This window comes from Eleutherodactylus coqui, chromosome 4, assembly GCF_035609145.1.
Source record: "Eleutherodactylus coqui strain aEleCoq1 chromosome 4, aEleCoq1.hap1, whole genome shotgun sequence".
Lineage (NCBI taxonomy): Eukaryota > Metazoa > Chordata > Amphibia > Anura > Eleutherodactylidae > Eleutherodactylus > Eleutherodactylus coqui.
This window is the reverse complement of record NC_089840.1, coordinates 189,405,386-189,422,452: the sequence shown is the minus strand read 5'-3', so window position 1 is coordinate 189,422,452 and position 17,067 is coordinate 189,405,386. Positions and strand designations below refer to the sequence as shown.

General features: G+C 42.6%; 1 protein-coding gene across 1 annotated transcript; it reads left to right on the top strand.

The window, feature by feature from the left end:
• The first annotated feature begins 462 nt into the window (after positions 1–462).
• On the top strand, positions 463–16,813 carry LOC136624822 (protransforming growth factor alpha-like). The gene is made up of 5 exons (XM_066598748.1): positions 463–515; positions 6,121–6,241; positions 12,482–12,619; positions 14,794–14,852; positions 16,755–16,813. The coding sequence occupies exons 1-5, from the start codon at positions 476–478 to the stop codon at positions 16,760–16,762; spliced, it is 366 nt and encodes a 121-aa protein (XP_066454845.1). The 5' UTR covers positions 463–475; the 3' UTR covers positions 16,763–16,813.
• Positions 16,814–17,067: the final 254 nt, after the last annotated feature.

Sequence of the window (17,067 nt, the reverse complement as noted above, 5' to 3'; positions counted from 1 at the left end):
AAGGGAAGGTCCGATCACGCTCTGACTTCCGGGACATTAGCGTATTCACAGGCTTGTGGATAAGGTAGGGAACACCATCCACATCGATCAAAGGGAAAGGGAATAGGTTATAAAGGAGACACTAGGCAACTAGAATGGCTCGGTTATGTCCACTGGCCACTTCAGACTGAATCAGTATATGGTAAAGGAATTTTCATGGCCAGTAAACACAAAGGGTTTAGAAGAGTGAAACAGAGTGACAGATTCCCTTTAACAAGATATTCACCCATGTAATCACCACATGACCAGCACAGATTGTCACCCTCTAGAAGTAAACTATGGGTTCCCATTCAACGACAACAAGCAGAGCACCTACAAGGCATCAATATAAGGTAGATTATAAAAGTACACAACTGTTTGTTATGAAATAAGCTGCATTTGCTAAAACCTGAACACCATCTGCTTATCACTTAGGTTATACAGAGAATAGGACTGCATGTCAAAGATGCTTGGAAGAGTCATTTTTGCTATTGCAGGTAGAGTATCTATTTAGCTTCAAATAAATACAATCTAGTACGTTAAAAGGCATAACCATGCCATAACTGTAGAACGAATGATCGTACTGCAAGCCCTGATCACTAATCTTGATGTCTATAGTTTTGTTAGGATTTCTAATCTGGAAGCAGGGAATTTTGGCCTTCATGCTCGCCACTCACTAAAATGAATCAATAAATTGTCAGTTTTCAGAATAATAATTAATTTAGTGAAAAATTACCATTGCCATAGATGATGGTAATTAACAGGATAAACTTAATGGTATAGCCCACCTCTATACACTGATGACCTATCCTCTGGATTGATTTCAGTGGGAAGAGTGCCTGCATTACCAACCCGGACTAGTGCAATGTGTACAGAGCTATCTGCTTCCTGCTCTGTACACATTGACAGTCCAGACCAAGTCTGTTTGCGCCTTAATGACCAGATCAAATTTTGGAAATCTGACGTGTCACTTTAACATAGAATAACTCCATAAAGATTTTGCATATCCAAGTGATTCTGACATTGTTTTTTCGCTACATATTGTACTTCATTTAGGTGGTAAAAATAGACCGATAGAACTTATGTATATTTATTAAAAGCACCTAAATTGGGAACATTTTGAAAAACATGGTCATTTTTTTTCACATTTTCAACCATAATATGTCAAATATGTGCAAATATACTGTACAAATTTTTGATAAGATATATTTCCTTCTGTGTACTTTATTCTGGAAGCACACTGGAAACAACTTTAGTTCTTTTTTTTAGCCATTTAGGAGACGTACAAATTTAACATTAATTATTGACATTTTGAGGAACATTCTGTTCTCCTACACCAAGCCAAAATTGCAAAGGCTCATAAGTGTCAGAATGATAGATACCCCAACAAATGACCCCATTTTAATAAATACACATCTTAATGTATTCACTGAGGGGGGTCATGAGTATTTTGATCCCACCGTTTCTTTTCAGGAGTTAATGCAATTTAGAGAACATAAATTTTTTTATATTTTTGCAAATATGTCATTTTAAAGACAGTTTTTTATTTGCACCCCAAAATGGATCCCCCTGTTTCTCCTGTGTTCAGAAACATACCCATTGTGGCCTTAATCTTATGTTTGTATGCACAATGGGGCCTGAACCCAAAAGGAGCAGCCGATGGCTAAATAAATTCCAGGCCCCATTGCTCCATTGTGAAGAAACAAAATTGACTCTGTAAAAAAAATCCCCCACCTCCCCCCTTTTTGGCATTCCCCAAATCTTAGATAAAAGTAATAATGTAAAACTGTGTGGAATGTCTGAAAACAGGGGTAATTACGTGGACCTGGTTGGGATGGGCACATGGGGCAATAAAAGCGGGTATCCCTCCACCTCCCATGCTTTTTTGGGGGGTATTTCTTGACCTCAGTGGCAGGGATGGGGTTTAAAAAGTGGTGCTTTGTGAGGCTTTGTAAGCTAGCTGAGGTACAGCGGTCTCACGCAGAAAGCGCTCAACAAGCTGCTCCTGACGCAGCAGGAAGGTGAGTGAGTATTCTCAGGGACTTCATGTAAATTACGTAGGCATCACAGGTAGTAGTCTGAATAACGCCGGGCTCACACGGCCATATGTGGAATCCGCTTGCGAAGGCCCACAGCGGATCCCAGCTGTGAGCCCGGCTGTGGCCCTGCATTCGGCCATGTAATGTACTGGGCATAACTGCGTACTCACACAGGCGGTCATGTGCAGTACACCTTTTTTTGTTTATATTTCCTGCGCAGTCGCTTAGCGATTATGCAGATACCCGCAGCCCGTACACAATTTAGTTGCATATGAGCTGCGGGTATATCTGCGACCCTCTATGTCACGGATATCCGCGGTAAAATAGAACATGCTGTGTTCCATTTTCTGCAAGTGGATTACGTAATTTCGACCCCACTAATGTGAGCGGAATTGTATAATCCAATGCATTTGATTGATCCACGTATCGCAACTGACCCTCGGTAACTTCATGGATCAATGTTCAGCACGCATTTCTGTCTTTCACGGCTTCTTTCAGTTTAGCAATTGAAATGTTGGGGGTGGCCTTGATTGTATCTAGCCATCTTGTTCTTTGTCGTCCTGATCTCTTTTCACTGACTTTGCCAAGCATCAATACTGTTTCCAGTGAGTTAGCGCACATCACATGTCCAAAAAAAGAGCCGCAGTTTGATGATTTTGCCCTCTAGTGATATTTTCGGTTTGACGCGATCTAACACTACCTTGTTCGTTGTCATGTCAGTCCAAGGTATCCGTAGCATTCTCCTCCAGCACCATAGTTCAAGCGCATCAATTTTCATCTGTCTATTTTCCTGAGCGTCCAACTTTTGCAACCATACGCCGTTATGGGAAAGACGATTGCATTGACCAGTCTGGTTTTTGTTGTAATGCTAATATCCTTGCTTTTCCACATCTTTTCCATTCCTTGCATTGCGATCCCATCAAGTGTAATCTGTCTCTTGATCTCAGGTCCAGATTGCCTGTTGCAATAAATTTTGGGTCTAAGGAAGATGAAATCTTGGACCGTCTCGACTTCTTCGTTGTTAATTTTTTTGTTCACTGTCCGTTGCCTACTTTGGTCATGACTTTTGTTTTCTTGCTGTTGAAGTACAGTTCTATGTGTTCACTTTCCTTTTGCACTCGTTGGATAAGGTATTCCAGGTTTCTTTCACTTTCCACAAGCAGGGTGGTGTCATCTGCATATCGGAGGTTGTTGACATTTCTGCCACCGATTCTAAGTCGTCCAAATGACATCACTTTATGATCATTTCTGCCTAAAGATTGAAAAGGACTGGTGATAGAATACAGCCTTACCGTACGCCTTTCTCGATTCCGAAGCAATCCGTGTTTCCATAAGATGTCCTGACTGTTGCTTCTTGGTTGTTGTAAAGTGACCTTATAAGCTGTTCGATATGTTCTGGACGCCCATTTACTTCAGACACTTCCAAAGCTTGTCATTTCGACACAGTCAAAAGCTTTGCTGTAGTAAATGAAATACCATATTTTCCGGCGTATAAGATGACTTTTTAACCCGGGAAAATCTTCTCCAAAGTCGGGGGTCGTCTTATACGCCAGGAATATGCTGTAGGAAAAAAAATCATAACTCACATCCCGCGGCGCTGCTGCAGGCTGCCGCTTCCTCCTTCACGCCGACAGAGCACTGAATGCCCCGCCTACAGAAAGCTAATGCTCTCATTGGCTATCTCAGTGTGGCATCAGCCAATGAAAGCCGGCGCTGGGTTAACCAATCACAGCCATTCAATGACATTATTGAATGGCTGTGATTGGTTAACACAGTGCCGGCTTTCATTGGCTAACGCCATGCTGAGTTAGCCAGTTAGAGTATTAGCTTTCTGGAGGCAGGGCGTTCAAGCCCCGCTTCCAGAAAGCAGTGCTCTGTCGGCGTGGAGGAGGGAGCAGCAGCCTGCAGCAGCGCCGCGGGATGTGAGTATTAATTTTTTTTTCTACAGCGTATTCCCGGTGTATAAGTTGACAGTTGGGGGTCGTCTTATACATCGGAAAATACAATACATGTATATTTTCTTTTGATACTCCTGGGCCTTCTCCATGATCCAGCGCAGGTTCACAATTTGGTCTCTGGTACCATGTCCTTTGCGGAAGCCAGCTTGACCGTCCAGCAGTACCCATTCAATAATTGCCGCGATGCGTTTTTGTATGATCTTTAAAAGAATTTTGCTTGCGTGGGGTATGAGAGCGATGGGGCGGTAATTGGAGCATTCTTGAGCATCATCCTTTTTTTGGAAGTGTGACAAAGACACATCTTGTCCAGTCTTTGGGCCACGATTTGGAGCTCCAGATCTTTTGATATTGGTCGGTTGGGATCTTGACTGACATTGGTTTGAACAGTTCGGCTGGTAAGTGATCAATGCCCGGAGCTTTCCTGTTTAGTAGTTGTTTCAGGGCCCATATGACTTCCAGAATGCCCGGTTCTTGTTCTACCTGATGTATGTGATCCGACGTATGAAATTCAGACCAAAGGAGCTAATAGCTTTGTAAAAAAAACATTCCTTGTCTTTATTAACTTCGTGCCATACAATACAGGATAAAAGTAGGAAGAACGCATTTTGATCCTACACAGATCCTACACACGCATTCTTTCTAGTTTTATCCTGTATTGTATGGCACGGAGTTAATAATGAACGAGGAACTTTTTTCACAAAGCTACCAGCTCCTTTGGTCTGAATTTTATATATTAAAGTACCGCTGGGACTCAGCGGTGTGGCTGGAGCAGGTGAAACCTTGCCGACACAGGACGAGTGCAAGAGTAAAAAATGAGGTAAGCTAAATTCTTGTATTACGTGATCCAACAAGTTGTCTGTTTGATCGCCTGCATACAGCTCTGCTGTATATTCTGTCACCTACGCTTGATTTTCTTCTTACAATAATTTGCCATCCTGGTCTTTGATGATTGCTGCTTTGCGTGGTGCAAACGGTACCTGGGTCTGCTTCACCTGGGTGAAGATAGCTCGGGCGTGGCCTTGCTGGTTTGCTTCTTCCAGTTTCGCGCATTGGTCGTTCCAGTAGCACTGCTTGTCTCGTCTGACTTTTCTTTGAAATTCCGTATTTAGCTGTCTGAATTCAACAATGGTGCCCGCTGCTTTAGCAGATCGGCAATTCTGATGGATCAAACGCATGAGGAATCTGGAATTCTTATGCACACGAGTGAGACCCGCCTAAGGTAGATGGCTACCTTTTTATCACGTGACTGGGGACCGCTCAACGAGGCCACCGGCTACTGCTCCTGGCTCTCGGCTACCATTGGTAGACGGGAGCAAGGAGATTTTAAATTTTCCTGCGCCCTCTATTAATGTAGTTATTAGAAAAAAACATACTTCCTTTCCTTCTTTTTCTTTCCTTCCTTTTTTCCTTTCTTTGCTTCCTTCTTCCTTTGCTTGCCTTTCCTTCCCTTTGCTTTCCTTTCCTTCCTTTCCTCATGTCCTTTCTTCCCTTTCCTGTCCTTGCTTATCTTTCTTTCTTTCCTTCCCTTTCCCTTCCTTCCTGCCTTCTCTTCCCTTTCCTTTTCTTCCTTAATTCCCTTTCCTTCCTTCCCTTTCTTTTCCTTCTCTTCTTTACCTTTTCTTTTTTACTTCCCATCCTTTCCTCCATTCCCTTTCCTTTCCTTCCAATGGATGTGGGTCACTCGGTTTCTCAGAAAGCAACCATGTTTTCAAGCTTATAACATCCCTTTAATTGAAGCTATCCTTTTCTAATGAGACATCTCAGTAGTTTAGCTGGAACAATAAACTGCAAGTAGCCTTGATGGAATGCGGATGAGGGAATATTGGCTCTGCAATCTACCATAGTTCTGAAATGCTACAAAGGGATTGTATGGTTTTAATGCTCTAATCTCGTATATTCACTATTTAGAGGTGTACGCTCTTATTACAAATGACAGGTTTAGATTCTATCACAATTATAACCAGCAGCTTACATTACAAGGTAAGCAATGGAGAAATATAACCCGGCCAAATGTTCCACCCATCCTTGTTACCTACACATTAGTTTTATGTTTCTAGACTATTAAATTGTATTCACATTTCTAAAGCTGTTTCTAAATTTTACAGCTTACTTTGTGGCAACTGCATCACCTGAAGTTTTATTTGCCGAATGTCCAGATGCATATACTCATTTTTGTTTCCACGGTACATGCCGGTTCATGATATCAGAATGGACAGCCACTTGTATGTAAGTATAAACAAATGGTTACATAGTATGGAATCTAAGTTTGTAACCTCAACTTACATGCATCTAATATACACTCATTGTCAATCAATCTCTCCCCTAGAAGTTGTCAGACTGCAATGAAACTTTCTTTGGGCAATTATAATGCTGATATAAGTAATCGATTACAATATCAGAGCAAAAGGAGAATTTATTGCGGAAAACTGATCCCCTTGAAGGGAGGCTCTAGTACGCTGTTGTACCGCCTCTAGCTTGAATGCAAGATGTGATATGGACAGGCATGGAGGCTCTAGTATCCTGTTGTACCACCTCTAGCTTGGATACAAGATGTGATACAGTGGGCATAGAGACTCTAGTACTCTGTTAGGTCGCCTCTAGCTTGGAGAGAAGATGTGATACCGGTACAAATGGAGGCTATAGTACCCTGTTGTACCGCCTCTAGCTTGGATACAAGATGTGCTATGGACAGGCAAGGAGGTTCTAGTACCCTGCTGTACCACCTCTAGTTTGGATACAAGATGTGATACAGCAGGTATAGAGGTTCTAGTACCCCTGTTAGGCCACTTCTAGCTTGGATGGAAGATGTGATACTGGTGGACATGGAGGCTCTAGTACCCTGCTGTACCATTTCTAGCTTGAATACAAGATGTGATATGAGGGGGCATGGTGGCTCTAGTACCCTGTTTTATCACCGCAAGCTTGGATACACAATGTAATATGGGTGGGCATGGAGGCTCTAGTACCCTGTTGTACCAACTCTAGCTTGGATACAAGATGTGATACAGGGGTACATGGAGGCTCTAGTACCCTGTTGTACCACCTCTAGCTTAGATACAAGATGTGATACAGGCGCGCATGGAGGCTCTAGTACCCTGTTAGGCCACCTCTAACTTGGATGCAAGATGTGATACCAGGCGGGCATGGAGGGTCTAGTACCCTATTGGGCCACCTTAACTTGGAGAAAAGATTTGATACAGGCGGGCATGGAGGCTCTAGTACTCTGTTGTACTGCCTCTAGCTTGAATACAATATGTGATACAGGCAGACATAGAGGCTCTAGTACCCAGTTGGGCCAGAGAAAGAATGCAAAAAGATCTAGAAATGCTTGAACAGTGGACAGCAACTAACAGAATAGTATTTAACAAGGAGAAATGCAAAGTCCTATATCTGGGCAAAAAAAATGAAAAAAGCACATATAGAATGGGAGGAATTTGGCTAAGCAGCAGCAGCATGTGAAAAAGGCTTGGGTATACTAATAGATCACTATCACAGAATGCCTGACAGTCCAATATCAATTATTAGACCAAATCACAGAATTGGACCAAAACTAAAAAAATAAATTCCCTAAAATTTAACTTTTATTAGTATTATTTAAAATTAAGGCACTGGAAACACAATAGTCATTGGATAGCTGGAAAGTGAGGCTACACTAATAGATCACAGACTGAACATGGGTCAACAATGTGATACAACAGCAAAAAAGGCAAGCACAATTCTGGGATGTAATAAGGCTGCCTGCATACGGCCGGGTCGGATCCCCTGCGAGAAATCTTGCAGCGGGACCTGACCTGCGGCCCTGCAGGGACCAGTGCTGGTCTCACCTTCTCTCACGGCTCAGGCTCTTTGATGTGCCGGCTGCCGGCCAGCCGGCGCATGCACAGAGCAGAGCCAGGGTGCCAGGAGTAACATTTCTGTGCGTGCCTCTGCGAGACCCGCACAGACATAGAGCATGCTGCGATTTGTTTTCCGCGTGTATTTTCACGCGCACAAATCGCGGCCGTCTTCATAGGATTGCGTTTTGTAATGCAATCCTATGCAGGTGGGCAGGGGCGAGAATACTGCGGGAAATCCCGCCATAGAATTTCCGCCCGTGTGCAGGGGGCCTTAGAGAAGCATAGAGTCTAGAGGTAGTTATCTTCCTTTACTTTTCCTTAGTCAGACCTCATCTGGAATACTGTGTCCGGTTCTGGGCACCCCACTTTAAAAAAAAAACATAGACAAACTGGAGTAAGTTCAGAGAAGAGCTACCAGGATTGTGAGCGGTCTGCAAATCATGTCCTATAAGAAATGGTTAAAGGATCTGGGAATGTTTAGCTTGCAAAAAAAGAAGGCTGAGAGGAGACTTAATAGCTGTCCACAAATATCTGGAGGGTTGTCACACCACAGAGGGATCAGACGCATTCTCATTTGCACAAGGAAAGACTAGAAGCAATGGGATGAAACTGAACGGGAGGAGACACAGATTAGATATTAGAAAAAACTTTCTGACAGTGAGGGTGATCAATGAGTGGAACAGGTTACCACAGGAGGTGGTGAGTTCTCCTTCAATGGAAGTTTTCAAAGGCTGGACAGACATCTGTCTTGAATGATTTAGTGATCCTGCATTGAGCAGGGGGTTGGACCAGACGACCCTGGAGGTCCCCCTCCAACTCTACCATTCTGTGATTCTATGAATGACCTGTACTGGCCTTTAAAGTAAACAAACATTTGTAGTAAACAAGTAGTAATGCAGCCAGCAGTTTTGCAAAGCTTTCCCCAGCCTGTCGCAATCAGCAGCAGCTGTTATATCCTCCTCTTGACCTGCAGCTAATCACACACATAAGCGACTATGTGCTGGCTCCGTCATTCTATACACACAGAGACTAAACTGCTGATGGTGTTCAGCACTCCTAGCTGGTGACAAGCAGCAGCTGCCCTGAGCACAGCACCTATCTCTGTATTGAGGCTCTGTGTGGGGTTCGAGGAGGCTGGTGCTTGTCATCTGCCAGGAGTGCTGAGCACCATCATCAGTGTGTGTCAAAAGATGGAGGCAGCCGCTCTTCTCTGTCATGATAATGCCAATTCTGCTGTGCTGTAGGTCAAGGAATGTTAGGAATGAGCATTGTCCAGCCACCTCCCAATCCCGAACCTCCTCTCCTTGTTCAACCCGGGGCATATGCCCCACTCTAGTTACTTCCCTGGCTATTGTGATAAATCTGGTGCATTTTAAAACTGTCTAAAGCCCCATTTACACACAACGATTATCTTTTGAAGCTTCTGGGCCCCAGTGCAAAATCTTGAACTGGGCCCACATCTATAAAGCTTGATGAATAGTATTGCTTTGCAGTATGGGGAAGAGAGACTTTATGGGCCCCTTAGAGCTCCTGGGTCCAGGTGCGACCGCACCCCCTTTATGTTCACCAATATTTGAACGAACGACTGAACGAATTAACCACTTTTTTTAATAAAATGCTGAACATTTAAAGATACAGATTATCGTTTGAAATCCTCTCCATTTCCCTCATTAGCTAAAGTAACCTCTGTATATGTTGTTTGCTCAGGTGGGCGTGTGTTTATGGGAGAAATCTCTGGCTGGAAGACTTTTAACCCCTTAATGACATGGCCTATTTTGGCGTTTAGGACCAAGCAATTTTTGGTATTTTTCCATCTCCATTTTTCATTTTCCGTCGACGCGGCCTTATAAGGACTTGTTTTTTGCGTGGCGAACTGTAGTTTTTTTTTGTACCATTTTTGGGTACATAGACTATATTGTAAAACTTTTATTATTTTTTTTATGATCGTAGGGAGAGAAAACGCATCAATTCTGCCATAGATTTTTTTTAAAGCGTTAATTATGCAGCATAAATGATACAACACACCTTTTTCTGCGGGCCGGTACGGTTACAACGATACCCAAATTCTTAGATTTTTTTTAGGTTTTTCCACTTTTCCACAATAAAAACCCTTTTTTTGGAATTTTTTTTTTTTCTAAACTCGCTGCATTCAAAGTCCCTGTAACTTTTTTATTTTTCTATGTACGGAGCTCTGTGAGGGCTTATTTTTTGCGAGACAAGCTGTAGTTTTTATTGGAACTATTTGGGGGTACATACATTTTTTATCACTTTTATTGCGTTTTATGGGAGGCAAAATGCTAAAAATTAGCATTTTGCCTCAGTTTTTTAGCATTTTTTTACGCTTTTTGCCGTGCAGGATAAAAAGCGTGTTCAATGTATTGTATGCATCTTTACGGACGCGTCGATAGTCTAGAGATGAGCGAACGTACTCGGTAAGGGCGATTTCGCAATCGAGCACCGCGATTTTCGAGTACTTCACTACTCGGGTGAAAAGTACTCGGGGGCGCTGTGGGGCGGGGGATTGCAGCGGGGAACAGGGGGGAGCCCTCTCTCTCTCCCTCTCCCCCCCACTCCCCTCTGCAACCCCCCGCTCACCCACAGTGCACCCGAGTACTTTTCACCCGAGTAGTGAAGTACTCGAAAATCGCGGTGCTCGATTGCGAAATCGCCCTTACCGAGTACGTTCGCTCATCTCTAGTCGATACCAAATATGTGGGGTTTTGAATTTTTTTATGCTAATATGAGAAAAAGCATGAGAAAAGGGTTTAACATTTTTTTTTTTACATTTTTATTTTTTGAACTTTATTTTTCTCTTTTTTTTTACCACACTTGTGTCCCTCTGAGGGACTTTTACTGTAGTACTTTAGATCGCTGCGATAATGCATGGCAGGGCTTCTTCCCTGCCATGCCTTATCGCTTACTATAGCGATCATAGGCTATGGCAGTACAGGACGCCGGTATCCGGCGTCCTGTTGCCATAGCAACCAGCCGGGCTCTCGCGATAACATTGCGAGAGCCAGCTGGAGACACAGAGGGAGGGGCAGGGAAGGGGTTAACAGGGGGGAGCGCATCTCCGTTGCTCCCCGCTGTTGCAGCGGGACGACGGCTACTAGTGACAGCCGGCTCCCGCTGCGGCATAGCACGAGATCTGCTATGATCTCGCGCTATCCCCATGACGTAAGGGTACGTCATTTTGCGGGAAGTACCCGCCTCCCATGATGTACCCTTATGTCATGGGGCGGGAAGGGGTTAATTAGTGTGAAGATAAGCCATTGTCTTCTGCCACATGAGTAAATAAATAGTCATTGTGTTTTAGCATGGCAAGCAATCACCCCTCCCCTCAAGTCTTTCAAAGACTTAACGGATGCCATTCAAACACAGCGAAAAGCAAGCGAACTACTGACTATTTTTATGCAGGCTGAAACTCAACGATAAGCAACTAGAGAACGAATAGTGCATGACGGCCGTGCGTTTACACGGAACGACTATCGCTCACTTCTGCTTGTTTGCACGAATTTTGAGCGATAATCATTGTGTGTAAAAGGGCCTTAAGTTTGAACAGTCTAACTATTAGACAGTATTAGCAAATAAAACCAATGTGTACAGTGATGTCATCTCTGTACGACCCAACCCCTTGAATTTATTAGACACCATGTCCAGCTTCACCATAGCCTAATAGCTTATAAATGGGTCCGTTTACTCTCCAGGGAATACATAAACAACACATTGACCGAATATACACCTATTTGTGCACCCCTATTTGAGGATAGCACAATGTAGTTACAGTCACACTGATTACAGTGATATGTCTGCTGTAAGTATCGTGCAGTAGTTCTGGAGAAACTTGCATTTTATTAGTAGCAGCACATTGGGGACTACTTAAAGTAGTCCTCTATGTTTGTGAGCTGCAGGCTATCTACACCCTGCCCTCCAGCAAATGATTGACTGCTGTCTTCCTGTTACTGTGCACAGAGAGAGAGCTGTCAATCATTGGCTGGAGTGTGGGGGGGTTGTGCCTAGCCGCAGCTCATGAGTATGTAGGACTACTTTTGCACCTGCTGCTACAAATTAAATGCAAGTTTCTCCCAAACTACTACGCAGATCTATACAGCAGAGATATCACTGCAATCAGTGTGACTGTTACTACCTTATGGTGCTCTCAGTGAGGACTGCAAAAAGATGGTGACATAATGCTGCCTGACATCCAGGATTCTGTGCCAAGTCAGGGTCCCCACTATCTATTACAAGAAGTAATGGAGAGAAGTGCTGTGTATGAGCATTTAAATGGCAATACTACATCTGCAGTTGTTGACTTTCTAATTACTAATTCTCTAATCAGGAAACTCTAAACTATTTGCTGAAAAAGTGAACATTTTTCTATACAGAATGAGATAAAAATCCACAATTATTTGTTTTAACTCCCTTCCTTTGCTGTGATCTGTTCCCCTTTTTGACAGCATGTATAAGGATGCCAAAAGTTGACAGTCATCACTCATAGATCAGAAATGTATGGTACTTACAACTGATTTAATCAGAAAACCCTCTTAAGTGTCAATTAAGCAGAACTCTTGTAGAACTTTAGATGAATGTACACTAATTTTAGGGTACTGTTCTGTATGTTCTTTCTTAGATGTTTCAAGGGCTACATTGGCAATAGATGCCAGAAAATGGACTTGTTGCAGATGATGGCTGGTGACCCTCGCTCTATTCTGGTGGTGACGCTTGTGGTTGCTCTAACATTGATTGGCAGCACATGCTTTAGTATTTAGTAAGTATATTCTCACATCTTAAAGGGGTTGTCCAAGGTTAGGAAAAAATGGCTGCTTTCTTCCAAGCACAGGACCACCCTTAAAGTGAATGGGAGCTGAGCTACGATACCAGATACAACTCACAGACAAGGGTGATGCTGTGTTTGGAAGAAAGCAGCCATGGTTTTCTAACCTGGACAATCCCTTTAATATTCTATAAGCTACCAGAGTTGTCTGTATAATAGCATGTCACTATCTGAAGATTTAGCAATATAATAGAAATTCAGACTGTCTGAAGGAAATTAACTTAAACCTAAGTAATTTACATGGATCCACAGTCAGACTGTAACAGGATGCACCTCTAATTAGTCTTATGTGCAGCCAACAGTGAGATTACTCCTAATGCTTTGTTTATAATTAAACTTGTATTATTTTAAGTAACTGGCATACATTTCTAATGCAAAAAGTTAAATCCACTTTGCTACATTGCCTTTACGGTTGCCTCCTCGTGTGCCCAGACCAGCAGGGCTTGTGGTTCCCTGCATAAAGTTCAACTGTCATTTCAGAAAACTTTTGACTTGTTGAGAGTTTTGATCTTGGCTGTCCAAGTAGAGACCTCCACTGATTGCTTATGTGAGTGGCTGAGCACTGTGCCTTCTTGTCTGTGATTGGTTCCTCTTAGGTCTCCCCAGGGAGAGTAGAGGTGAATATGTTCATAGACTTTCTATTAGTTTGTAAGCAGCTATTTTTGCCTTTCAGAGGGAAAGGGGCACAGGTCTCATCTGAGCGCTTCTGTCTCTTTGTGTCAGTGATCACTGGGGGTTTTAGCACTTGCAGATCAAAACAAGGCCAACAGTAGATCATGGAACCATCAATATGGACATGGCGAAGGCTTTGAAAGGCGAGTATGGGACAGTTTTTTTTTAGGTTTTTTATTGTTATCCAAAAATGACCACCCCACTAACAAAAAAAACCTCAAATATCATTATAGCCCTAAAGCATGTTTAAACAAACCATTTTCTTAACATGCGTCCTCTTCTCCATCTTCTCTGCGGACTTTGGTTAGTAATTCAAATACTTTTTTATACATTTTCAGAAAGGCACCTTTGACAACAAGGGTGAACCCACCATAGAGGCAGACCACTTGTCTGTTATCGGGCTCAGCCCCGGTTTTCCATCCTCTTTGCTACCGGGATTTGGGAACCCTTATAGGACCTCCTTTCCAGAACAACTAGTTTTCTTAAGCAAACAAGGGAGTTTTAGAAAAGATTGGTGAAAAAGAGGGTAAGCACCAGGCTTTTCTGTTCAGGGTGGCAAAATCACAATGGTGGGTTCACTTACCTTTTCTTGCAAATGTAATTTGCATATTAATTCTGTGCCTGAACTTACCTTAAAGGGGTTGTCCCGCGAAAGCAAGTGGGGTTATACACTTCTGTATGGCCATATTAATGCACTTTGTAATGTACATTGTGCATTAATTATGAGCCATACAGAAGTTGTTCACTTACCTGTTCCGTTGCTAGAGTCCTCGTCTCCATGGTGCCGTCTAATTTCAGCGTCTAATCGCCCGATTAGACGCGCTTGCGCAGTCTGGTCTTCTCCCTGGTGAATGGGGCCGCTCGTGCCGGAGAGCTGGTCCTCGTAGCTCCGCCCCGTCACGTGTGCCGATTCCAGCCAATCAGGAGGCTGGAATCGGCAATGGACCGCACAGAGCCCACGGTGCACCATGGGAGAAGACCCGCGGTGCATCGTGGGTGAAGATCCCGGCAGCCATCTTAGTAAGGTAAGTAAGAAGTCGCCGCAGCGCGGGGATTCGGGTAAGTACTAAACGTTTTTTTTTTTAACACATGCATCGGGTTTGTCTCGCGCCGAATGGGGGGCCTATTGAATTTTAAAAAAAACCCGTTTCGGCGCGGGACAACCCCTTTAAGTCCTGATGAAACAGTAGAGATGTGTGCGTGGAAGTGGTATGAAGGCACACAAGTCCCACAACTCAATACTATGGAATTCACAAAATTGGGATCAAAGGCATACAACAAGACTGTAGATCCCTATGCACTTTTATGGGCACCATATTTCAGATCTATAACTTGCAGGTTGTACAGAGCCTAAATACAGTAAAGTGCATGAGCACTAACCTTTGTATGACAACACTGCTTAATTCATGCAAATGATTCTGCAATGTCTTTTACAGTTTATGTAGGAGGAAGGAACAGAGGAAGTTGGCACTTCTGAGGAGTATTGGTGTTGCTGGTACGTTTTTGCATAGAAATTAAATTATTGTGTGTACCTAGCTAATTCTACATAAAACTTTCTTTAGGGCTTTCTTCCTTTTTTAGGGCTTCTTTAAACGTACTTTTCCCCCTATTTTTAAATGCTTGGAAAAAATACCAAACATTTTTTGTCTTTTTACAAGAGTTTCGGTGGTATTTTTTTTCTTACATTTCAAACATCTCTTTTTTTAGTCCTATAGGGAATCCTATTAGAAGAAAGCCTGAGAGAAAATGTTATACCTAGAGCATGCTGTGCTTTGAAAAGAACATCTAAGATAGATTCCACATGGGACAGTTAGAAAATCTGTCACTTGTACAGTATGAGTACTCTAAGCTTTAATAACTCCATCGGATGTCCTCTCATTAGATTGAGGCTTTCTGCATGCAGCAAATCTATAGCCGTGTGCATGACATTGCTGGTATACAGAATATCAGAGATTACGTGGTGGCCCACGGGAGGACTTGGAGGATATTCTCCCTCAGTTATTTATTTTTACTGTGGCTGTATTCACATGGGGCAGTTGGAGTGCAGTAAAACCTACATCAAAAACCATATTTGCAAAACCACAGACATTTCTGTTGCAGTTTTCGATGTGGTTGTAGTTTTTTAAATATACATCGCTTGGTCCTGAGATTTAATCCCGCTGATAGCAGATGTATGGTGCGGGATTAAAGCCTCTGTTCCTGCAATAAAGCAGGAGCAGGTAGGGTCCTCAGCTGTCAGACACAGTCGGAGACCTGGGGGAGAAGCGGTTCTTATCCGCTTCTACCTTCTCCTTTCTAAGCTACATAGCGCTAAATAAGCACCATGTACTAAAAAGGGAAAGTCTTACTTCCAATATGTAACCTGGCGATCACATCACTGCCAGGTCCCCCCTGTTACAGCAGAGCTGCTGGGTCCCAGCAGATCCTGATCAGCTCTGTTAGTGACTATTGTCACTACAGGGGGATGTTTTTCCCTGTAATTGAGGCTCCTATGGATACTGCTGTTATGGATGCCCCAGCTACAGGAGAAAAGTGTCAAATAAAAAAAATATATATGAATGACCCCCAGAGGTCTTATATGATGTCATGGGGACAGAGATGGTAAAAAAATGATGACAAAAATAATTTTAAAAAAATTACAGAATAAAATAAAAATATATACATAAAAAAGAAAATAATTGACCGCGACGTCAACCAAAACCGTCGTCATATGTGGTCTATAATCCTAAACTATACATATTATATATCAAATGACAGAAACAAAATGAGGAGCCTATTCCCATGCTATATTTTAGGGTAAATATACTAATTTAAAAAATAAATACATTTAAAAAAAAAAATTTTTTTAGCTTTTTACTCCACTAAAAAACTGTAAAAAAATTATAAAGAAAAATATATTCCATGAAAAAAAAAACACATGGGTAAGATCCCTAAAAACTGATTGGTCCTTTATTACCAAAACAGCTTGGTCCTTAAGGGGTTAAAATAAGGACTGCTGTGTAAAACTATCCTCATGCGGTTTAAAGGCGTTTCTTCAATAAAACAAAACCCCGTCCCCTGCCTAAAATAATAAACAAGAACATACTCACCTCTCATGGGGCCTCAGGACGCAATTGACAGCCGACGCTGGCATCGGCAGGGACTTCCAGGTAGATGGGCCAGGTAGAAGCATATGACCGCTGTGGCCAATCAGACGATGCAGCATCATGGCCCCAAACTCCTGGCATCATATGAGCCAGGAGTGCCGATGGTGACATGGTATACCCTTGTTCGTTATTTTAGGCAGGGCCCAGCTCGGGGACTGGAATTGTTTCTAATGACAAAACTCTTTAAAGATGATATAAGAATGTGCACTTATCGCATGGGAAGCTCTGTTTAATATAGTTTTTTTTTTTAGATGTCTAACTGTGAGAGAGAAGATCTCCGCTAAATATGAGAATGTACAAATTGGAGGCAGAAGAATATAGTTTTGTTACATTTGATGTGTATACTTAACATTTTATATTCACATGCATATATAAAACAGCGCTGATAAAGTAAAGCATTGTACGTCATTACTGTGTCACCAAGACACAGATAGTATGTATTAAAAGTCTTGGAAGGCCAACATCATGCTTGTAGTAACTTCAGATTCATTGAGATTGTAGAGCTGTAGCCTTCTGCATGAGCCTCGTTCATGGAGTAGTATCATTGTACAGCACCATATTACA